At 55.1% G+C, this 23,951-nt stretch overlaps 1 protein-coding gene across 1 annotated transcript in view; it reads left to right on the forward strand.

Moving 5' to 3' along the window:
* The first annotated feature begins 1,522 nt into the window (after positions 1-1,522).
* CYB5R3 (cytochrome b5 reductase 3) overlaps positions 1,523-23,951 on the forward strand; it is a 31,789-nt gene continuing 9,360 nt past the window's right edge. The window contains exons 1-4 of the mRNA XM_038007354.2: positions 1,523-1,643; positions 15,374-15,505; positions 20,733-20,805; positions 21,185-21,291. Of these exons, the coding sequence (XP_037863282.1) occupies positions 1,623-1,643; positions 15,374-15,505; positions 20,733-20,805; positions 21,185-21,291 (333 nt within the window). The 5' untranslated portion in view covers positions 1,523-1,622. The remainder of the gene's footprint in view (positions 1,644-15,373; positions 15,506-20,732; positions 20,806-21,184; positions 21,292-23,951) is intronic.

Here is a 23,951-nt window from a genome sequence, read left to right on the forward strand (position 1 = left end):
CACACGGCCCACCCCACCCCCTCAGAGCACCAGGAGCTCACATCTGGGTCCAAGACCCTACTAGGAGAGCAAGGCCAGAGAATGACCCTAGGGCCCAGCATGAGCCTACACGGAGAAGGTGCCCACTGTCCGCTGAATTCACCCATTCAACAAGTATTTAGGCTGCTCATCGTGGCTCACGCCTGTAATCCCAGCACTTTGGGAGGCCAAGGTGGAAGGATGGCTTGAACCCAGGAGTTCCAGACCAGCCTGGGGAACATAGTGAAACCCGTCTCTACAAAAAAAATACAAAAATGGCCGGGCGCAATGGCTCACGCCTGTAATCCCAGCACTTTGGGAGGCCGAGGCAGGCGGATCACCTGAAGTCGGAAGTTCGAGACTAGCCTGACCAACATGTTGAAACCCCGTCTCTACTAAAAATACAAAATTAGGCCGGGAGTGGTGGCTCACGCCTGTAATCCCAGCACTTTGGAAGGACGAGGAGGACAGATCACGAGGTCAGGAGATCGAGACCATCCTGGCTAACATGGTGAAACCCCGTCTCTACTAAGAATACAAAAAATTAGCTGGGCGTGGTGGTGGGTGCCTGTAGTCCCAGCTACTTGGGAGGCTGAGGCAGAAGAATGGCATGAACCCGGGAGGCAGAGCTTGCAGTGAGCCGAGATGGTGCCAATGCACTCCAGCCTGGGCAACAGAGCAAAACTGCGTCTCAAAAAAAAAAAAAAAAAAAAAAATTAGCTGGACGTGGTGGCACGTGCCCAGCTACTCAGGAGGCTGAGGCAGGAGGAACGCTTGACCCTGGGAGGTTGAGGCTAAAGTGAGCTGTAATCAGGCTCCTGCATTCCAGCCTGGGCAAGAGTGAGACCCTGCTTTAAAAAAAATAAAGCATTTATTGAGCACCTACTATGTGCTAGGCTCTGTGCTAGGCTCCGGGGATGTAGGGAACTTCAAACCAGACAGGGCCTTGTCCTCCGGGAGCCCACAGTCCACTGAGATGGGGTGGGAGCGGGGGAAACACGCAGGAGGCCTTCAGCTACGTGGGATAAAGACTACTCCACAGTGGGACAATGGGGTGGGGAGCAGAGGCGCAGCCGGGGAGGAGGCTCTGGGCGGGCCGTGCTGAGACCGCAGCATTTGACCTGGGACGTGAGCAATCAGAACGGCCCGGCCAGAGGCAGCTGGGAACAGTGCTGCCCTGGGAATTGCAAGTTCAAAGGCCTGGGGAAAGGCCGCGCTGAGCAGCTGCAGGCACAGGCCCAGGCCAGGCCAGGCGGGGCCGGCCCCTGCAGGCTCGGAGGCCCGGCGAAGATTCCGCTTCTTATTCTCGCTCCCGTTCGGGGGGCGCCATCTTGCTTTCTTTATGGCGGCGAACGAGGCCCAGAGAGGCCACCGTCCCGCGTGGGGCCGCACAGCGGCGGGAGAGCTTCGAGCGCAGAGGGGCGCATCCCCACTTCCCCGTCTCCAGTGCGCGGCAGAAGCGGGCGGAGCGACCCGGTACCCGCCCCCGCGCCCGCCCCGCGCGCCCGCCTGGCCCCTCGGCCCCGCCCCTGCTCCGGGGTGACGCGGGCTGGGGCGCGACGGTCTCGGCGGCGGCTGCAGAGGGAGCGCAGCGCAGGGCCACCATGGGGGCCCAGCTGAGCACGGTAGGCGGGGAGGGGGCGCCGGGGCCGCAGGGCGTCGCGAGGGACAGGGACCCATTGGCGAGGGGGCGGGCTGGCCTGCGGGAGGGGGCGCGGGACCCGGGCCGAACCCGGCCCCATCTCAACCGGCCGCACCCACTCCGCCCGCCCAGCCCGCCGCGCCCCACCCCGCCGCACCCTAGCCCTGCCCGGGGGAGCAACGTGGTGACCGCGACTCACGCCCTGGTCGTCTGTAGCGGGGAACCAGCCCTCCTGCCCGGGGTGCGCGGCAGAGCCCAGCAACGGGGAGCACCCGAGCCCTGCCCTGGCCGCCGTGGGGCCTTGGCTGCTGGAGGGACCCGTGGTTGTGAGTGTGTGTGCGTCTGAGTGTGAGTGTGTGAGCGAGCGTGCGAATGACTGTGGCTTGAGAGTGAGTGTGTGAGTGTGACGGTGGGTGTGAAGGGCGGGCATGGAAACGTGTGATGTGTGTGTGTCGGGAGTATGTGAATGGGCGATGTGACTGTGACTGAACGTGTGTGTGCGCGATGTCACTGAGTCAGAGGGTTTTGCACGTTTTAGCAACAAGGAACAGAACCCCGATGACGCTGGGGCGTCCTCCCAGTGCGCAGTGAGCCAGGCTCCCAGCGAGGCCAGGCTCCCACTGACTCTGCAAGCTGTGCTGGGGCCTCACACTTTATGGTATCAGCGCCGTTTGTCCCATTTCACAGATGGGGAAATGCAAGCTAGTCTTAGCCACCGTCCCACAGCGCCGCCGCCCGAGGGAGCCTGCTCCATGGGGTTTCAAAGTCCACTTTGCTGCTGTCGCTTCTGGGCTGGCCTAGAACCACCTTCCCTTCCCCCCAGGCCGCCACCTCTCTCCATTTTCTCAAAAGTTGATCATGGTGGGGCTGGAGGCTTGAGTCTGTGTGGACACGTGGAGGCTGCAGCTGCAGAGGGCAGCTCCCCCCTCAAGTGTGACCCGCTGTGTGTGGGGAGGCAGACACAGAAGGAATCAGCCCAGCACCCCTCCACCTCCACCTCCACACCTGGCATCTGCCACATGGAGGGCACCTGGGCCCTCCCTCTGGCGCTGGAGGCTCCTCCTTGGGGAACCAGGCAAAAGGCCTCTTGGCTTGGGCGGTTGCTCAGGAAAATGTGGCTCAACCCAGAACTTGGGGGTGTTCAGTCCCCAGGGTGAACCTGTGGGCATCACCCCAGCCTTCATGCAACACTCGCCCCATTTTTCCCCAGAAAGCACCTGCCTCCTTTATTGTTGAAATGTCCTGCCTGTGTCTCCAAAGCTTCCCCTGGGCTCCACTCAACCCTGCACTGCTGTTTTTGGTGGTGCTCCTTACCTTCCAGCTGGTGGCTGGATTTATGGCCACTTCCCCAGCACCGGGCTGCTCTACACATTTCTTGTTCTCTTTTTTGAGACAGGGTCTCACCCAGACTGTAGCATAGTGGCGTGATCATAGCTCACTGCAGCCTCACCCTCTTGGGCACAAGTGATCCTTCTACCTCAGCATTCTGAGTACAGGCACGCGCCAACACGCCCATCTGATTTTTTTTTTTTTTTTTTTTTTTTTTGAGATGGAGTCTCTCTCTGTCACCCAGGTTGGAGTGCAATGGCATGATCTCAGCTCACTGCAACCTCCACTTCCTGGGCTCAGGCAATTCTCCTGCCTCAGCCTCCCAAGTAGCTGGGATTATAGGCACTCACCATCACACTTAGCTATTTTTTGTACTTTTAGTAGATACAGGGCTTCGCCATCTTGGCCAAGCTGATCCCGAACTCCTGACCTCAGATGATCCACCTGCCTCAGCCTTCCAAAGTGCTGGGATTACAGGAGTGAGCCACTGTGCCTGGCCTAATTTTTTGTATTTTTAATGGAGATAACGTCTTGCTATGTTGCCCAGGCTGGTCACAAACTTCTGAGCTCAAGTGATCCTCCCGTCCCAGTTCCTCAAAGTGCTGGGATTACAGGTGTGAGCTGCCGTGCCTGGCCTCATTCCATTTATTTCTGTTGAATGACTGAGTAGTCCCCTGTGAGGGGCAGAGCCCTGCCTGGGAGTCGGGAGACCTTCACCAACCCCCTGAGCCCCATCTCTCCAAGGGTGGGTGGGGATTACCCTTTGTGGGTGCTGCTGGGGTCCCCGCTTGGCCCAGAATGTCTCCAGCATGTTCTGAGCTAGGCCTCCTGGCTTAAGGGCTCCCCACAGTCTGCAGGAGGCAGGCTGGGGCCTGGTGCACTAGGTGTCTTATCTAGGACGTGCAGGCCCCGTGGGAGGCCTCTCCCAACATTTTGGGGGATCCAGGCCAGGGGTTGGCCCTGGAGTCTGCCAGCCACACTGGGAGGACGTTGGAGCTTGGCCTGCCATCCTGAACTGTGGTTCCCCTGCTTCCCAGCCTGGCTGTGAGTGCTCAGCAACCCTGACAGGCTGACAGGTAGAGTCTGCCAGGCTTTCCTACTGTCCTTGGCAGCCCCATGCTTAGTCGGTGGCCCAGATCCCAGCTCTGTGTCCACCTGTTCCTCCTCCTGGGTTCCCTTCCCCAACAGTTCCCAGCCAAGCCAGAGCCCCCCACTGCAGAACTTCCTCCGCTCCCTCCCACTTCCTCCCTGTTAGAACAGTACCAGGAGGGAGGTGCCGCTCAGATTCTGGTGGGACTGCTGGCGGGCAGGCGGGCGACAGGTAAGCAAGTAACCCGACTGGCTTGTCCAAGCTCCAGGGCAGGGAACTGGCACCTGGGGACGACCGGGCCTGCCGCGTAGGGGGCCCTGGCAGCTCTCTCTGCCCATCCCGAAGCTGGCCTGGGCAGAGTGGAGGCCAGGGTCCCCGTAGAGAATTCTAGGGGTGGGCAGCTGAGCAGGGCATTCTATGCGTGGGGAGCAGAGCTACGCAACCCCTCAGCTATGGTGTATTAGCTGGGGGCTCCCTGGGACTCTGGCACTGTGTCCCTCTTCCCCTCTGTGTTATTAGAGACAAGGAGAGGCGGGTGGTGGGTTCCCTGGTGGGGCAGAGCATAGCCTGTGGGCATTAGGTCAGGAACTGGGAGGCAGCTGTCCCCTGGGTCTGCAGGTGGCTGGGGTGCGGTGGTCTGTGTGTGTGAGTGTGTGTGTAAGTGCGCATGCAGCACAGCTGAGGAGGCACAGGGGTGGGACCTTGGCCTCAGCCATCTGCCTCCTGTTTACTTGGCCCACTGCTGGTGGGGGTGGGGGTGGTGCTGTGGATGGGGACGGGGCAGAGCCTGTTCCAAGCCGTGCTGGTGGGAATAGAGTGTACTCCACCGTGTGAGTCTGGTAGGGCCTCTGGCTTTCTGGAGGTAAAACCTTCGCCCCTCCACTGCTCCTGGCTGTGGTGCACCCTCTCTGCCCATGTCTGTCACCCCCTTTGGCTTGAATTCAGGTGGGGCCTTCTGGCCTGTGTCCCCCGCATTGGGCATGGGACCTGCCACCTGAGTGCCCACTGGGGTTTGTGGACTAAATGACTGACAGATGGTGATGGTCTACCCGTGGCTGCCTCCCCAGATAAGAACTTCGACCTAGAAAAAGCCCACCCCTTCTCTTTAGTGGCCAGAAGGTTCGCCGGGCTCAAGTCTGTGCCCTGAGGCTTGGTTTCCTCACCTGAAGTGGGAGGAGTCATGAACAGGCTTGAGGACTGAATGAGGTGGTGGGAGTAAAGGCTGCCCCCTCCGGCTCCGGGCAGCCCGTTGTTGGGAGCGGACACTGGAAGGAAGGCCCCTGACTCTCATCCGCTGCCCACGGCGAGCCTGGCTTTCTGAGCAGTGCCTGACTCCCAGCTCAGCCCTGGGAGCTGCGTGTATCCTCTCTGGGTGTGGAACAGGTGTGGGAACAGCCTGGAGCCGGATCCTAAGCCTACCTCTGATGCCTGTGCTCTTGGAGGACAAGCGGGCTTTTCTGACACACAGGACAGGCTGTGCCCCGCCCTCACCCAGGAGTCTGGGCTCTTGTCCTGGTTCTGGAAACTTCTAGGCAAAATAAAAAGACTGGGAGGGTGGGAGCCTGTTGTCCCTTCACTAATTCATTCCACAAATATTTGTTGAGTGCTTTCTGCGTGGAGTATTGGGGATACAGTGGTGACGACAGACACAGATCCCGGGATCTGCTCCAGGGCCACCTCTAGATACTTGTGGGGAGCCGGCGCCTGGGGTTGGAGGAAGGTCTGTGCAACGGCCGAGGCCAGCATTCAGGGACTTGCCATCGGGGCCACTGACACATGGGTATCTTTTTCTTGGCCTGGCACCCACCCAGGCCCATGTCCGTGGGTTTAGTGTTAGGGCAAGTGAGGGAAGTGGGAAAGCAACAGAAAATCAGAAACCAACACCCAGGCTCCACCCTGGGCCTCCTTGAGCTACATTTGTGCCCTCACTGTCAAGCATTTGTCCCTCATTGTCACATGGAGAACGTGGTTGTTCCCACCTTGCATCACTGTGGGAGGGCCAGGGAGGAAATGGGGGAAGGTGCCTTGCAGCCCCTGAAGCCAGCTGCCCGCAGAGGGGCCTTAAGCTGGGCTGTGCGCTGACACAGCTGTGCTGGAAAACAACTCTAGGGAGCAGCAAGCACAACTCCAGCTCCTCATGTCATTCAGGTTCATTGCCAGGGTCCCCAACAATGGTGATTTCCTGAGAAGGTAACTTCCGCCAACTTTTTCCCTAGACGCTATTCCCCATGGGTGTGGTTTCTGTGACTGAGGGAGAGGTCGATAGCAGAGGAATCATTGGAATTGTCCTCATCCCAGGGAGTTTCCAGAGGGGACCAGGGGCTGTGAAAAGTCTACCAGGGGCCTGGTTAGCTAGGGAAGGGCTCATCAGGGAAGATTTTGATGTTTGAGCTGAGCTCTGAGGGATGAATAGGAGTTTGCTGGTTGGATGCCTGCTGATGAAGGACATTTGGGGCAGAGAGGAGAGCATATGCAAACGCCTGAAGCAAGAAGGGCTTAATGGCCGGGCGCGGTGGCTCACGCCTGTAATCCCAGCATTTTGGGAGGCCGAGGCGGGCGGATCACAAGGTCAGGAGATCGAGACCATGGTGAAACCCCGTCTCTACTAAAAATAGAAAAAAATTAGCCGGGCGCAGTGGCGGGCGCCTGTAGTCCCAGCTACTCGGGAGGCTGAGGCAGGAGAACGGCGTGAACCCGGGAGGCGGAGCTTGCAGTGAGCCGAGATTGCGCCACTGCACTCCAGCCTGGGCGACAGAGCGAGACTCCGTCTCAAAAAAATAAAAAAAAAAAAAAAAAAAAAAAAAAGAAGGGCTTAATGTTGAGAGAGCAGAGAGCTGGGAGGTGAGTCCAGAGTTGGGGCCATAGAGAGAGTGCCTTCAGGTAGGCAGTGGGGAGCTATGGTGGGTATTTGAGGAGGGGGTGGAGCCGCCTGTTGGTTTGGGCCCCCGGGGCTGGGGGCAGGTGCTCAGGCCTCACTGTGTGAGGCAGGATATCAGATTTGGGCTGTGAGCTCTGTGACTGGGGCAGAGAGAGGGCACCTGTCTTGGGTGGTGACTCAGGAAGAGTGGCACTTTGGGCTGGACGTTGGGAGTCCAGTCCCGGCCCACCCCGCAGGGCTGGATGGCCTTGGCAGGTCACCTCATCTATCTGAGGGACAGATAACAGTGTCATGTGGTGAGCGGTGCTTGGAGGGCTGGCTTTGGTGTACTCGGGGAAGGTCACTCCCCTTTCCTGGCCTCGGTTTCCTCACGTGCTGGGATGATCACCACGCCCGCAGCCTAGGGTTGAGGTGGGGAATATCCCAGGAAACCTGTGGCCCCTACTCGGAACAGCGCCAGCTCAGGGGCGCTGACCGCTGGGTGCCTCCTTCCTCCCCACCCTCCCTATCCTCCAGGTAGGGCCCGGGGAGGTGAAGCGACTCTGCTGCCATCCTAAGCTGGAACTCAAATCTTGGTCTCTCTGACCCAAGTCCACAGCTGCCAACTGGGGCCTTGAAAGATGAGTGAAACACCTGGGTCATACTGATTAAATGGGTGGTGGCCAGAGACCCCAGCTGGGTGGCCCTGGGCATGGGTGAGGGGTGGGCTAGGCATCCACAGCCCTTCCTTTAGACCCGTGGGTCAAATACCAAGGGCCCCATGGAGCGAGGCCTCAGCTGCACCCATCACGGAGGCCCTGCCTGGGAGAGAGGCGTTTTGTTTTAAGCCCAACAAAGGGCCTGTAACTGTAGCCGGGCAGCTTGGAGCTGCTGGGCTGGTTTGGGGGTGGGGGCCAGGCCTGGTATGAGGTTGTAGCACCCTGCCCTTCCTTCACTTGGCTATTCCACTTCTCAGTTGGTAGTGGCCCCATGAGGGTGGCAGGAAAAGCTCCTGTGTGTGAGCTGGCACTTCCCAAGTTATAGACCCCTACGTGACCTGGGCCCCCGCTCATCTCATCTCACATCTCTTCAAGGAGACAGGCCAGGCAGTGGCTCTTGCCTTCTAGGGACAGGACACGCAGCTCCACCAGAGCACCCTCCTCAAATCGTTGCAGAGTAAGGACTCCTGGTAGGGTTTCCAGAAGGGGAGAGGCGATGGGGCTAGGCCTTGAGAGGTTAGCAGCGTCTTACCTGGCCCTGCGTAGAGCGGAGGCACTTGTCTGTGTTCTGCAGGATATACTACCTCAAGGGGCCCATAGCAGATCCCACAAAGAAAGTAGAGAGGCCTGCACGCATGCAAGGAACTTGTTTCTGAGCTTCCTGGCAGTCAAGGTGAAAAGGGATCTAGTAGGGTAATGGTAAGAAGAGAACACACATGCACATTTGCTGAGAGAACTACAGTCAGGGAGGTATATGGGGAGGCTATATAAACAAGCTGTGAAACAGCTTTCTTGAAAGCCAGTGTTTTATATGAACTTTGACTTCTCAGTCTCTCTAATTGAACTACCAGTATGAGCTTCACACACTTTTTATTTTGAAATAATTTCAAAGTTACTGGCCGGGTGCGGTGGCTCACGCCTGTAATCCCAGCACTTTGGAAGGCTGAGGTGAGTGGATCACGAGGTCAGGAGATTGAGACCATCCTGGCTAACACAGTGAAACCCCATATCTACTAAAAAATACAAAAAACTTAGGGACGTGGTGGCAGGTGCCTGTAGTCCCAGCTACTCGGGAGGCTGAGGCAGGAGAATGGCATGAACCCAGGAGGCAGAGCTTGCAGTGAGCTGAGATCGCGCCACTGCGCTCCAGCCTGGGCGACAGAGCGAGACTCCGTCTCAAAAAAAAAAAAAAAAAAAACATCAACACCTCAGTGGCCAGCAAACTACTTAGCACGGCTTCCTTAACCATGAGCTGTTTGAAGCTACCAGGCTGAGCACTACTGACTATTTTTTTCAGGCTCTGAATCACTCCAGGGATCTCAGCAGGGGTGGGAGGAACCAGCTCAACTGTGGAATAGTACCAAAATGTGGCCAGTCGAGGCTTCAAATAAGTCACAGCGGTCTTCACCAGTGCTGGGGTCTTCTCCCCAAGGTTATGGACAAATTGAGCCAAGGTTCTGGGATGGAAAGTCCATCATCCCAAACGGTCAACTGAAGGTCACCCCCCCGGAAGGACCCTGTGTGGTTCACTTATTTATTTATTTATTTATTTTGAGATGGAGTCTCACTGTGTCACCCAGGCTGGAGTGCAGTGGCGTGATCTCAGCTCATTGCAACCTCCCCCCGCCAGGTTCAAGTGATTTTCCTGCCTCAGCCTCCCGAATAGCTGGGATTACAGGTGCACGCCACCACATCTGGCTAATTTTTGTATTTTTAGTAGAGACAGGGTTTCACCATGTTGGCCAGGCTGGTCTCGAACTCCTGACCTTGTGATCTGCCCACCTCTGCCTCCCAAAGTGCTGGGATTACAGGCGTCAGCCACCGCGCCTGGCCAGGGCGTGTGGTTCACTTATACAAGGATCTTCCTCCCCCTCTGTCACCTGAGACCGCAAGACCACCCCCTGCCTCCTCCTCAGCCTTCTCAACCTGAGAACAAGGATGAAGACCTTTATGATGATCCAGTTCCTCTTAATGAATAGTAAATATGTTTTCTCTTCCTTATGATTTATTTTCTCTTTATTTTTTGAGACAGAGTCTTGCTCTGTCACCCAGGATGGAGTACAGTGGCGTGGTCTCAGCTCACTGTAACCTCCACCTCCCAGGTTGAAGCAATTCTCCTGTCTCAGCCTCCCGAGTAGCTGGGATTACAGGCACGTGCCACCACGCCCAGTTAATTTTTGTATTTTTAGTAGAGATGGGGTTTCACCATGTTGGCCAGGCTGATCTTGAACTCCTGACCTTATGATCCTCCTGTCTCGGCCTCCCAAAGTGCTGGGATTACAGGTGTGAGCCACTACGCCCGGCCCCTTATGATTTTTAAAATAACAGTTTTCTCTAGCTTACTTTACTGTAAAAATATAGTATACAATACATAAAATATACAAATATGTTATTGGTAAGGCTTCTAGTCAATAGTATACTAGTACGAAAGTTTTGGGGGAACCAGAAGTTATACATGGATTTTTTTTTTTTTTTTAAAGACAGGTCTGGACCAGGCTGGAGTGCAGTGGCGTGATCTTGGCTCACTGCAACCTCCGCCTTCTGGGCTCAAGCGATTCTCCTGCCTCATCCTCCCAAGTAGCTGGGATTACAGGTGCATGCCACCACACCTGCCTAATTTTTATTTTCTGTTTTGTTTTGTTTTTTTGAGACAGAGTCTGGCCCTGTCACCCAGGCTGGAGTGTGGTGGCGAGATCTCAACTCACTGCAACCTCCGCCTCCTGGGTTCAATCAATTCTGCTTCAGCCTCCCAAGTGGCTGGGATTACAGGCGCCCACCACCACACCTGGTTAATTTTTGTGTCATTAGTAGAGATGGGGTTTCACCATGTTGGCCAGGCTGGTCTCGAACTTCTGACCTCAGGTGATCTGCCTGCCTCGGCCTCCCACAGTGCTGGGATTACAGGTGTGAGCCACTGCACCCGGCCTATACATGGACTGTCAACTATACAGGTCAGCCCCTAACCCCCATGCCATTCAAGGGTCCACTGTGTGTATATGCACACATGTAGTGTCTAATATATTTAATATACATTAGATATATACTGTATAGAGAGAAATAAAGCAAATGTAGCAAATAATAACGTTAGGTACCTCTGGGTGAAGAGTACATGAGAGCTCTTTTTTTTTTTTTTTTTTTTTTGAGATAGGGTTTCACTTTATCACCCAGGCTGGAGTGCAGAGGCATGATCTCAGCTCACTGTAGCCTTGACCTCTTGTACCCAAGCAATCCTCCCACCTCAGTCCCCGAAGTAACTGGGGCTACAGGCACGTACCACCAGGCCTTGGTAATTTTTTTGCAGAGACACAGTTTCACCATGTTGCCCAGGCTAATCTCAAACTTCTGAGCTCAAGCGATGGGCCAGCCTTAGCCTTCCAAGTGTAAGCCACCGCGTCCAGCCCATAAATGCTCTTATACAGTAACTTTGAAATTATTTCTTTTTTTTTTTGAGATGGAGTCTCGCTCTGTCAAGTTCTGCCTCTTGGGTTCACGCCATTCTCCTGCCTCAGCCTCCGGAGTAGCTGGGACTACAGGCGCCCGCCACCTCGCCCGGCTAATTTTTTTTTTTTTTATTTTTTGGTAGAGACGGGGTTTCACCGTGTTAGCCCGGATGGTCTCGATCTCCTGACCTCGTGATCCGCCTGTCTTGGCCTCCCAAAGTGCTGGGATTACAGGCTTGAGCCACCGCGCCCGGCCTGATGTGGTTTTATGTCGGAGAGATCATAGGCAAGCGTGGCATCATTGGCTAGAATGTTTGAAGACCAGTCTTTAACATCTGATTATATTTGGTTTATTATTTGAGTGTTGTTGGACCAGGTGTGATCAGACTGCTATCTGAAGAAAATAAGATTTGTCAAAAATTCCAAAAAAAAAAAGTGAACCAAGCAGTTCCAACCCATGTTCAAGGGTCATCTGTGTCTATCTTTTGAACCATTTGAGAGTAAGTTTGCCCCTTTGCCCCTAAATATTTCAGTGTGTATCTCCTAAGAACAAGGACATTCTTTTGCGTAACCACAGAATAATTACAGGAAAGTAACATTGGTACAACACTATTATCTAATCCACAAGCGTTATTCAAATTTTTTTTTTTTTTTTTGAGACGGAGTCTTGGCTCTTGTCATCCAGGCTGGAGTCCAGTGGCATGATCTTGGCTCACTGCAACCTCCGCCTCCTGTGTTCAAGCAGTTGTCCTGCCTCAGCCCCCAAAGTAGCTGGGATTACAGGCACCCGCCACCATGCACAGCTAATTTTTGTGGTTTTAGTAGAGATGGGGTTTCACCATGTTGGCCAGGCTGGCCAAATTTCATTAATTGTCTCAGTATTGGCCTTTATAACAATTCTTTCTTGGGCCAGTGCTAATCTAAAACCACATGCTGGAGTTCGTCCTGTCTCTTTGGCTTCTGTACTAGTTTACCAGGGCTGCCATAACAAATTTTCTGCAAACCAGGCAGCTGAAGACAACAGAACCTTATTCTCTTATAGTTCTGGAGGCCAGAAGTCTGAGATCCAGGTGTCAGGAAGGCAGGGCTGTGCTCTCTCTGAGGTTTAGGGGAGGATCCTTCAGCTCTTAGAGTCTGTCAGCAGTTTTTGGTTTTTAATTTTTTTGGGTTTTTTTGTTTGAGAGGGAGTCTTGCTCTGTCTCCCTCTTGCCCAGTCTTGCCTAGGCTGGAGTGAAGTGGCGCGATCTCAGCTCACTGCAACTTCCACCTTCTGGATTCAAGTGATTCTCATGCCTCAGCCTCCTGAGTGGCAGGGATTGCAGACGCCCACCACCACACCCAGCTAATTTTTGTATTTTTGGTAGAGACGCGGTTTTCCATGTTGGTCAGGCTGGTCTCCAACTCCTGACCTCGGGTGATCCACCCGCCTCGGCTTCCCAAACTGCTGAGATTACAGGCGTGAGCCACTGTGCCTGGCCCCCCACTTTTTTGTGTGTGTGTGACAGAGTCTTGCTCTATCGCCCAGGCTAGTGCAGTGGCACGATCTCAGCTCACTGCACCCTCCACCTCCCGGGTTCAGGCGATTCTCCTGCTTCAGCTGCCCAAGTAGCTGGGGTAGCCCACCACACCCAGCTAATTTTTGTATTTTTGGTAGAGATGGGGTTTCACCATGTTGGCCAGGCTGGTCTCGATCTTCTGACCTCAAGTGATCTGCCTGCCTTGGCCTCCTAAAGTGCTGGGATTACAAGTGTGAGCTACAGTGCCTGGCCTTTTTTTTTTTTTTTTTGAGATGGAGTTTCTCTCTCGTTGCCCAAGTGGTAGTGCAATGGCGCAATCTCGGCTCACTGCAACCTCCACCTCCTGGGTTCAAGCATTTCTCCTGCCTCCGTTTCCCAAGTAGCTGGGATTACAGGCATGCGCCACCACACCCAGCTAATTTTTTGTATTTTTAGTAGAAACTGGATTTCACGATGTTGGCCAGGCTGGTCTCGAACTCCTGACCTCAGATGATCCACCTGCCTCAGCCTCCCTAAGTGCTGGGATTACAAGCGTGAGCCACCGCGCCCAGCCTCTTTTTTTTCGATATGGAGTCTTGCTCTGTCTACCAGGCTGGAGTGTGGTGGTACAATCTTGGCTCACTGCAACCTCCTCCTCCCAGATTCAAGTGATTTTCCTGCCTCAGCCTCCTGAGTAGCTGGGATTACAGGTGTGTGCCCAGCCAGGGATTTGGGTTTTCTAACCAACTTTTAGGGCTTTTCTTTTTGAATAGAGACAGAGTTTTGCTATGTTGCCCAGGCTGGTCTCGAACTCCTGGACTCAAGCAATCTTTTTGCCTCTATCATCTGAGTAGCTGGGACCACGGGCATGTGACACCGCAACCAGCTAACTTTTTTTTTTTTTTGAGATGGAGTCTCGCTCTTGTTGCCCAGGCGGGAGTGCAATGGCATGATCTTGGCTCATTGCAACCTCCACCTCCCAGGTTCAAGCGATTCTCCTGCCCCACCCTCCCAAGGAGCTGGGATTACAGGCACCCGCCACCACGCCTGGCTAATTTTTGTATTTTTAGTAGAGACGGGATTTCGCCATGTTGGCCAGGCTGGTCTTGAACCCCTGACCTCAGGTGATCCACCCACCTTGGCCTCCCAAAGTGCTGGAATTACAGGCGTAAGCTACTGTGCCTGGCCTACAACCAGCTAACTTTTTATATTTTTTCTAGAGACAGAGTTTCACCTTGTTGCCCAGGCTGGTTTCAAACTCCTGGACTCAAACTGTTCCCCTGCCTCCGCCTCCCAGAGTGTTGGGATTACAGGCGTGAGCCACGATGCCTGGCCCCCTTTTAGGGCCTTCGTGAGGCTGAGATGTCGGGGGGCAGGGGCTGGAAAGGAACATCCCCTCAGGGCTGTGTGGCGCGGTCCGACTGAGCCTGAGGTATCCCAGCGTGGTATAAGGGATGAGTGGACTCTGGGTCAGCTTCGACCTGCCAGCTGTGTGACTGGGTGAGTCGCTTTGCCCTTCTGGGTTGTTTCCTCATCTGCGAAATGGTGGCGGTGACAGTGCCTACCGCGTGGGGTTACTGCAGGGGCCGTGCCTGTGTGGTGCCCGATGTAGCCCTGGGATCCCTGAGGCTGTTGACCTTGGTGATCTGAGCAGTAGAGTCGCAGCTCTGGGGGCCTTGCAGATCACCTGGTCCACTCTGGTTGAGAGGGGAAGGGACTTTCTTGGGGTCACACAGCCAGTGACCTTCCCAGTGCCTGGCTCAGTACTTTGCTTCCCTTACACCTGATGGCAAAACCCCAGGGCTCAGGGACATTCATGGATGTCATTTGGGGGAAGTGGCTCAGTTCACCCAGCTTCACTGACTTGTTCTAGTGTGCTCTGTGGGAGAGCAAAGAGGAGAGCATCAATCTCAGTGGCCCCAAGGGACCGGATTTAAAGGTGTCATAGAGCCATTTGGTCAGTGTAGTCCTTTCAGATAGGTTCTGAGTTGGGGTTATTATTTGTCTGTTTGTCTAAATCAAGCTAGAACTTGACATCGCTTAATAAGACCAGGGAAGTTGCTGGGTGTGGTGGCTCACGCCTGTAATCCCAGCACTTTGGGAGGCTGAGGCAGGTGGATCACAAGGTCGGGAGTTCAAGACCAGCCTGGCCAACGTGGTGAAACCCTGTCTCTACTAAAAATACAAAAATTAGCCAGGCTTGATGGTAGGTGCCTGTAATCCCAGCTACTCGGGAGGCTGAGGCAGAGAATTGCTTGAACCCAGGAGGCAGAGGTTGCAGTGAGCCGAGATCAGGCCACTGCACTCCAGCCTGGGTGGTGGGGTGACAGAGTGAGACTCTGTATCAAAAAAAAAAAAAACCAGGGAAGTTGACTAAAGGAAGGAAGACAAGGAGGGAGCACAAACATATTATGCTCAAGATTAATTTTCCTCTGAGCTTCCTAGTAGCCAAAGTGAAAAATGATATGTGCTTAGAGACACAGCACTTTTTGGTCCTGGCTCCTCAGAGGAAATGGAGCTTTTTCTCATGGTACTGAGCATAGAAGCCTGGGTAATGCTCAGTGACAAGTGTAATGAGCAACAGGTGTAATGCTCAGTCTGGTCTTTATAGCTTCTCCTAGTGGGCACCAAAATTGATGATGCTGTCTGGATGAGGGTGGTGGGGAGAGGTTGCTCCCAGCAGAGGGGACAGCATGAGCAGAGGCCTGGCAGTGTGGACGAGCCGGTGTGTTTAGGGAAAGGCAGGCTTCTGTGCTGACCCCACGGGTCCCTGTCGTTTCAGTTGGGCCATGTGGTGCTCTCCCCAGTCTGGTTCCTATACAGTCTGCTCATGAAGCTGTTCCGGCGCTCCACGCCAGCCATCACCCTCGAGAGTCCGGACATCAAGTACTCGCTGCGGCTCATCGACCGGGAGGTGAGTGCCGGCCACTGCCGCTGCCTCGTCAGCATCACAGCATTGCCCAGGCACCTACAGGCATCTACTCTGTGCTCAGGGCATGGTCCCGCTCTGAGGTACATACTGTTGTCCGCCCATTCTACAGATGGAGAAAGCAAGGTGATGTCCTTTGCTAAGGCCACCAGGAAGTGGCCGAGGGATTCAAACCCTGGTCTTTCTGTCCACAGAGCCCATTCTCTGAACCACACTCACTGCCTCATGGAAGGTCAGAGTGGAAGGAACCCCTCAGAACTTTTAGGTCCATTTATGGGGTAGGAATGCAGGGGGTGAGAGGTTTGAAGATAAGCTCTCCTCCCTCCTCCCCCTCCCCCAGCCTCATTCCCCACGGCCTGGTGCTGCTGGACCTGGACACCTTTCACATCTGTGCAGATTCCCTGGGTGCTCTGAGCTGTGTGGGCTCCCTCTGCCCTGTTTGATTCTTACTTTCTTTCATTAGTTAGTTCATACTTTTTTTTTGAGACAGAGTCTTGCTCTGTGTCCCAGGCTGGAGTGCAGTGGTGCAATCTTGACTCACCACAACCTCTGCCTCCCCAGGCTCAAGTGATTCTCCTACCTCAGCCCCCTGAGTAGCTGCAATTACAGGCGTGAGCCACCGCGCCCGGCCTAATTTTTTAATTTTTTGTAGAGGTGGGGTTTCGTCCTGTTGCCCAGGCTGGTCTCAAACTCCTGGGCTCTAGTGGTCCCCGCCCCTCCACCTCCCAAAGTGTTAGGATTATAGGCATGAGCCATGGTTCCTGACCTGACTCCTTTTTTTCAAAGCTCTGATTATGATTTAAAACCATCCTCTCCCTCTTTTGCCTTGCTGCCCAGTAAAGGCTGCTTCCTTCGGTCACTTGCCCTCTTCGGAGCCCCTCCCTTGCTCTATTTTTGGCCACCCCCAGCAGGCACAGGAGGGGTGTGGCAGGGAAAACTGAGTCACAGCAGAGAATGTCGTCTGCCAGGGCCCAAGTCTCCACCCTGGGCTTGTGCCTGGTGCATCTGACTCAGGCTTCACAGGAATCTCAGGCTTCCATGGCACGGAGCTGGCCGCTTCCTGGAACTTTTGGAGCAAGTGTCTGTAATTGTCCCAGGAGCTCACAGAGATGTTGACATTCAGAAGCAAAAAAAAAAAACACAAAATGAAAAGTAAATTACCAGCCAGGCACCGTGACTCACGCCTGTAATCCCAGCACTTTGGGAGGTTGAGGCCGGTGGATCACCTGAGGTCGGGAATTTGAGACTAGCCTGGCCAACATGGTGAAACCCCATCTCTACTAACAATACGAAAATTAGGCCAGGCACGGTGGCTCACACCTGTAATCCCAGCACTTTGGGAGGCCGAGGTGGGTGGATCACAAGGGCCGGAGATCGAGACCATCTTGGCTAACACAGTGAAACCCTGTCTCTACTAAAAATACAAAAAATTAGCTGGGCGTGGCAGTGTGCGCCTGTAGTCCCAGCTGCTGGGGAGGCTGAGGCAGGAGAATGGTGTGAACCTGGGAGGCGGAGCTTGCAGTGAGCCGAGATGGCGCCACTGCACTCCAGCCTGGGTGACAGAGCGAGACTCCGTCTCGAGATAAATAAATAAATAAATTAGCCAGGCGTGGTGGCGGGCACCTGTAATTCCAGCTGCTCTAGAGGCTGAGGCAGGAGAATGGCGTGAACCTGGAAGGTGGAGCTTGCGGTGAGCCGAGATCACGCCACTGCACTCCAGCCTGGGCTACAGAGCAAGACTCCATCTCAAAAGAATAAATAAATACGAAAATTAGCCGGGCGTGGTGGCAGGTGCATGTAATCCCAGCTACTCAGGAGGCTGAGGCAGGAGAATCGCTTGAAGCGGGAGACAGAGGTTGCAGTGAGCTGAGATCACACCATTGCACTCCAGTCTGGGTGATAAGAGCAAAACTCCGTTTCAAAAAAATAAAAAAACAAAAAAAAGTAAATCACCACCTTCCAGATGAGACCACACTTACCTTTGGGATATGATTTTTTTTTTTTTTTCCAAGATGGAGTCTTGCTCTGTTGCCTAGGCGGAGTGCAGTGGTGCAATCTCAGCTCACTGCAAACTCCACCTCCCAGGTTCACGCCATTCTCCTGCCTCAGCCTCCCAAGTAGCTGATACTACAGGTGCCTGCCACCATGCCCGGCTAATTTTTTGTATTTTTAGTAGAGACGGGGTTTCACCATGTTAGCCAGGATGGTCTCGATCTCCTGACCTCGTGATCCGCCCACCTCGGCCTCCCAAAGTGCTGGGATTACAGGCATGAGCCACCGCGTCCAGCTGTTTGTTTGTTTTTGAGATGGAGTTTCACTCTCGTTGCCCAGGCGGTAGTGCAATGGCGTGATCTCAGCTCACTGCAACCTCTGCCTCCTAGGTTCAAGCGATTCTCCTGCCTCAGCCTCCCAAGTAGCTGGGATTACAGGTGCCCACCACACCCTGCTAATTTTTTTTGTATTTTTAGTAGAATTGGGGTTTCACCATGCTGGCCAGGCTGGTCTTGAACTCCTGACCTCAGGTGATCCACCTGACTCGGCCTCTCAAAGTGCTGGAATTACAGGCGTGAGCCACCGCGCCCAGCCCTGTGGTATGTTTTATACTTATGTGAGCAGGCAGACATGTTTTTTTCTTACCCAAATGAAATCATAACATTTTGAAACCTGTTAACATTCTTTTCCCTTGTTATTGGTGGTTTTTTTTGGTGTTTGTGTTTTTTTAGAACAAGGTCTTGCTCTGTCACCCAGGCTGCTTACTGCAACCTCACACTCTCGGGCACAAACCGTCTAAGTAGCTGGGACCATGTGCATGCACCATTATGCCTGGCTCTGTTACTGTTGTTCCTTTTTTTTTTTTTTTTTTGAGATGGAGTTTTGCTCTTGTTGCCCAGGCTGGAGTGCAATGGCACAATCTCGACTCACTGCAACCTCAGCCTCCCAGATTCAAGCCATTCTCAGGCCTCAGCCTCTCAGGTGGCTGGGATTATAAGCATGCACCACCGGCTAATTTTGTATTTTTAGTAGAGATGGGGTTTCTCCATGTTGGTCAGGCTGGTCTCGAACTTCGACCTCAGGTGATCTGCCTGCCTCAGCCTCCCAAAGTGCTGGGATTACAGGCATGAGCCACCGCGTCCGGCCCTATTGTTTCTTAATTCCAGAAATAATGTATTATTTATACGTGCTCACAATAAAAATTCTGTGAAGGATGACCTCCATCCCTACCCCATTGCCGCATCCCAGGGCCCCATGCAGACAGCCCAGGTCACAGCTCAGCGTGAGCCTGCCAGACCCTATGTGGGTATCTCGTTCATACAAGCGGGTGTGTGGAGGTGCGGGTGTGCACACGCAGTTTCTTGTTTTGGTAACCTGGTTTTTTAGCCAGCCGTACAACATGGATCCTTTTAGTATTTCATCATAGGGATGTTACACAAGGGAGTGTGTGGCAGATGTCCTAGGATTGCAGCTTTGCCCCGCATTGTGCCCGCGGTGGCTTTGCGGCGTCCGCAGCAGGCCCGCTCTGGGTGCTCTGTGCTTTGCCCCACCTGGCTACCCTACTAGAGGTTGGCCAGCACCATAATTATTCGTCTCTTGTCCTCATTTCTATTCCTTTTTTTTTTTTTTTTTTTTTGAGATTGAGTTTCACTCTTGTTGCCCAGGCTAGAGTACAATGGCGCAATCTCGGCTCACTGCGACCTCTGCCTCCTGGATTCAAGTGATTATTCTGCCTCAGCCTCCTGAGTAGCTGGGATGACAGGCATGCACTACCACGCTCAGCTAATTTTGTAGTTTTAGTAGAGACGGGGTTTCTCCATGTTGTTCAGGCTGGTCTCGAACTCCTGACCTCAGGTGATCTGCCTGCCTCGGCCTCCTAAAGTGCTGGGATTACAGGCCACCGTGCCAGACCATCTCATTTCTATTCTTCCTCCAAATGTTTTCTGGCGCATGGGTTTCTGACCTTGACTGTTGGGACCAATTGATAATCCTGGAATCCACTTCCAGAAGGCCTTGGGGCTGTGTTTGCCTATAGTGCAGAGGCTTCTGGTAGAGGCCCCTTTGAGGCCTGGGCTGCCGGGCAGAGGCTGGTGGGCCACCTGCACACCTGATCCTGAGCAGTGTCTGCACCGTCTTTCCTGAGATTTGCCTCTGCTCACACGTGCAGGGACGGGTCTCTCCTTGCGGCAGCTGCTCTGTGCTGGAACACTGCTGAGGTCAGAGGGTTCTTGTACTGAGCCTGGATGGGCATCTGTGATGTCCTCCCCCATTGGAGAGGTCTGTTATCCCCCACTAAGTGATGACACCGTCCACCTGTGGACTTTGCCACGTTTGGATGTAAGCGCCTCTGCAGCACCCACCTTCCGCATGGCTCCTTCACACTCCCTCTCCTGGCCGTGCCGGGTACTGGGAACCCCACAGGGAGTGCACCCTCAGGGTGCTGGGTTTGGTTCCAGCTCTGACTGGAACTGGTTATGTGATTGGCCCTGGCCTCAGCCTAAGACCCACTTAACAAGACCTCAGGGCTTTTAGTCTCAGCTCCGTCCCTGGCCCAATCTGGCTCTTAGCCAGCCCCCCTCCTCCTCTGCCACTGTCCCAGCCACTGGCCATGCCCTGGGTGCCCACCCCATGCAGGGTGGAAGCCTGGCTTTGGGCTTTTGGAGTTCCTGGGCAGGGAAGGCTCCCACTTTTTGCCCTGTGAAGCCTACCTCAGTCCTGGCTGCCCCATTTCCCAAGGGGCTCTCAGATGCAGTGGCCTCTGCAGCCCCTCTCTTGGGGTGCAGGCCTGGGCACATACAACCTTGTCTAGCTCTGCCCCAGTTTGCCCATCCAGCCCCCGAGTTCTTCCTGCCGCTTCAGGCCGCTGCTTGAACTGAAGGCAGAGGTGGATTCCTCCCTCCCTGTCCTGGAAGTTTTTGGGGCTGTTCTGGCATCCTCCTTTTGGGACCCTGGGTTCATTCCCCGCTCTGGCCACCTTGTTTGTGGCCCCTCTGGGCCAGGACAGACACACCCGGCGTGCATCTGACCTCAGCAACTCACACGCAGTGTGCAGGTGTGTGCATCCACACGTGGCATTGGCGTCACTTCTTACAAGGACACTCGGGCACTGGGGAAGGGTGAGGACACAAAGGAGGAATGGGATGGGGACTCTGACGCCTGGGAGCCCCCCTGGGAGGCCTCTGCCCTGGGGACCATTCAGCAGCTTTGGGCCTCTCTCCAGATCATCAGCCATGACACCCGGCGCTTCCGCTTTGCCCTGCCGTCACCCCAGCATATCCTGGGCCTCCCCGTCGGTGAGTCACGCCCCTGCCAGGCCCACTTGGAGCCTGGCAGGCAGCTGGGGCACTAGATCAGAGAGATGGGAGCTTCATATTTCCACCAGGGAGAGTGGGGAAGGCTTCAGGAGGAGGTGGGCCTTTAAGGGAGAGTCTGTTGGAATGAGAGTGGGAAGTCCCAGGGTCCCTGACAGTGGCACCAGGAGGAGTGAAGGCGTGGAGGCAGGAAGCTGGGACGTGAGGGGAGTCCCCAGGAGGGGTGGGAGGGGGCTGTGGGAGCTGAGGCCAGGCCAGGCTTTGAATGCCGGGTAGGGGTGCAGGGTAGTGGCTTGACAAGACCCAGGGGTCACCTGTAGGGATGATCTCTGGCCCAGAGTGACCCCGTTCTGTCCTGCAGGCCAGCACATCTACCTCTCGGCTCGAATTGACGGAAACCTGGTCATCCGGCCCTATACACCTGTCTCCAGTGATGATGACAAGGGCTTCGTGGACCTGGTCATCAAGGTGAAGCCTCTGGGTCATGACTGTGGAGGAGGTGTGGGTGGGTAGCCATGGCAACAGCCCATGTGGACCCCTCCCTCCCCGGACAGGGAAGGCTCCCGCTCCCGCCCTGTGCAGCCTAGCCTTGGTCATGGCTGCCCTGCTTCCCCAGGGGCTTGCAGATGCAGTGGCTTCTAGAGCCCCTCTCGAGTCCACGTGCCCCACAGCCTGGACCCTAAAGACCCAGTGCTCCCTTGTGCCTGGTTTCTGAGTAAATAGCACGTAATCATTTACCAACAAAAGCCAAACAAGGGGGTCTTGGCAGAGATCAGGGGCCAGGGTTCAGTGCAAGCGCCCTTAAACCAGGACGGGTACCTGCAGCAGAGGCGCCAGGAAGGCTGGCCGGCGGTGCAGACACCCCTGCTGCGAGGTGTGACAGCGCAGCCCAGGCCCTGCTCTCATGCCGGGAGATTCCTGGGAGCTGGGTCCCGAGTGTGCGGGATGAGGCAGCCACTCCACCGTGGTCAGCGGCTGGGCCTCGGTGACACACAGGCCCTGTTCTTACTCCTTTCTCTGAGAAATGTCCCTCAGGCCTGCTAGGGAAACGTGAGGGGCTCGTGCGGTGTGGTCTGGGAGCTGGGGTGATGGGCTTTCTGGGGTCTGTTGCGGAGTTCGAGGTGGAGGTTCACAGTAGAAGATGCAGCCGTTGGGGGCAGCAGACCACAGAGACCTGGGGCCGCAGCCCGGAGCCTGAAACGTACGTGCCGAGTGGGGCCGCAGCCCGGAGCCTGAAACATACGTGCCGAGTGGGAAGTAAGAGGCAGCACAGCGGCTCCAGCAGGACATTTTTATGAAAATCAGAAATACAAGCTTTCAGCTGGGCACAGTGGCTCACACCTGTAAGCCGCTGTGGGAGGCCGAGGCGGGCGGATCACCTGAGGTCAGGAGTTCAAGACCAACCTGGCCAACATGGAGAAACCCCGTCTCGGCCGGGCGCGGTGGCCCAAGCCTATAATCCCAGCACTTTGGGAGGCCGAGACGGGTGGAGCACGAGGTCAGGAGATCGAGACCATCCTGGCTAACACGGTGAAACCCCGTCTCTACTAAAAAAGACAAAAAACTAGCTGGGCGAGGTGGCGGGCGCCTGTAGTCCCAGCTACTCGGGAGGCTGAGGCAGGAGAATGGCATGAACCCGGGAGGCGGAGCTTGCAGTGAGCTGAGATCTGGCCACTGCACTCCAGCCTGGGCGACAGAGCGAGACTCCGTCTCAAAAAAAAAAAAAAAAAAAAGAAACCCCGTCTCTACTAAAAATACAAAAAAATTAGCTGGGCATGGTGGCGTGCACCTGTAATCCCAGCTACTTGGGAGGCTGAGGCAGGAGAATGGCTTGAATCTGGGAGGCAGAGGTTGCAGTGAGACAAGATTGTGCCACTATACTCCAGCCTGGGCAATAGAACGAGAGTCAGTCAAAAAAAAAAAAAAAAAAAGGATAAAAAAGAAATACAAATTTTCCTGCAGAACAGAGGGTGAGAAGCAGCCTAGACCGGTAGGTGTATGGGGTGTTGGAGACCCTCCCCAGTCAAGGCTAAAGCCCTATAGCCTTCCCAACCCAGTGCCCTCAGGTGCCCCTGGAGCCCTCTTACTGGGCCGCAGCTGAGGCCCTGGATCTCTCCAGGTCTTGGGGCAGGCACTGGATCTCAGGAGTGGGAGGGGCCCTGGCCTGGGCTCCTTCCTTGCTGGAGCACCCAGACCTGGCCTCAGGAACTTGTCTTTGGCGGGAGGACGGGCACTGGGCACATGGTCATGGGGAAGCCAGTGCTCCCTGCAGGGGACAGGTACCTGCGACCGAGCTTCCAGAAGGGCCACCAGGGATGGGTGGGGTTGGCTGGTGAGAGTGGCTCCCTAGTAGGCAACAGGGAAGGTGAGATCTGGGACTGAGTAGGCGCTGACCAGGTGAAGAAGGAAGAAAAGAAGCTTCAAGTGCAAAGGCCCTGAGGTCAGCAGCAGGCTCGAGGACTGAAGTGGCTGGAGGGTTGGGGCAAGGGGTGGGAGAGGTCAGTGGGGCCAGACAGGGCCTTGGAGGCCCCAGTGAGGTTTGGGGCTTTGTCCAGAAGCACAGAGGAGGTGGTGAGGGCTCAAGCATCTGTTCACATTGAAGTCTCTGTGGCCAGATGTGGAGAAGCTATTAGGAGGATTCAAGTTGGGGTTGAAAAACCCACAGGTGACCAGGCCTCTCCTGGCTTGGAGACCTCGATGGCTCCCTTGGTCCTTGGTAAAGGTCAGAGTCCTGGCCTGGCACCCAGGGCCCAGGAAAGTGTGCTCTGTCTGCCTCTCCCTGGCCCTCCATTCCCCTCTGCCTCCACGCCCCGTAGCCACCCTCCGTGCTGAAGCCACAACAGGTTCCCCTCCCCGAGGCCCTGTATACACACTGTCCCTCCCCCAGCCGCCTTTCCCTTCTCCATCCATCAGACTCCCCGGGCAGGGTGAGCCACTCCTCCTCTCTCTCCCCATCTCTTTGCAGGTGTCAGATCGAGGCCCTTCTCTTTCCCAAGACAGTAATCCCAGAGAGTGCAGAGCAGGAAGTAGTTCCAAGAGTGAGCGAGGTTTTTATGACAGCACACAACAGGAGGGACTGAGTGTCCACCAGGAGGAGTGTAGCTGAGTGGGCATCCCAGAGCCTTGAC

Source organism: Chlorocebus sabaeus, chromosome 19 (genome assembly GCF_047675955.1).
Source record: "Chlorocebus sabaeus isolate Y175 chromosome 19, mChlSab1.0.hap1, whole genome shotgun sequence".
NCBI classification, from domain to species: Eukaryota; Metazoa; Chordata; class Mammalia; order Primates; family Cercopithecidae; genus Chlorocebus; species Chlorocebus sabaeus.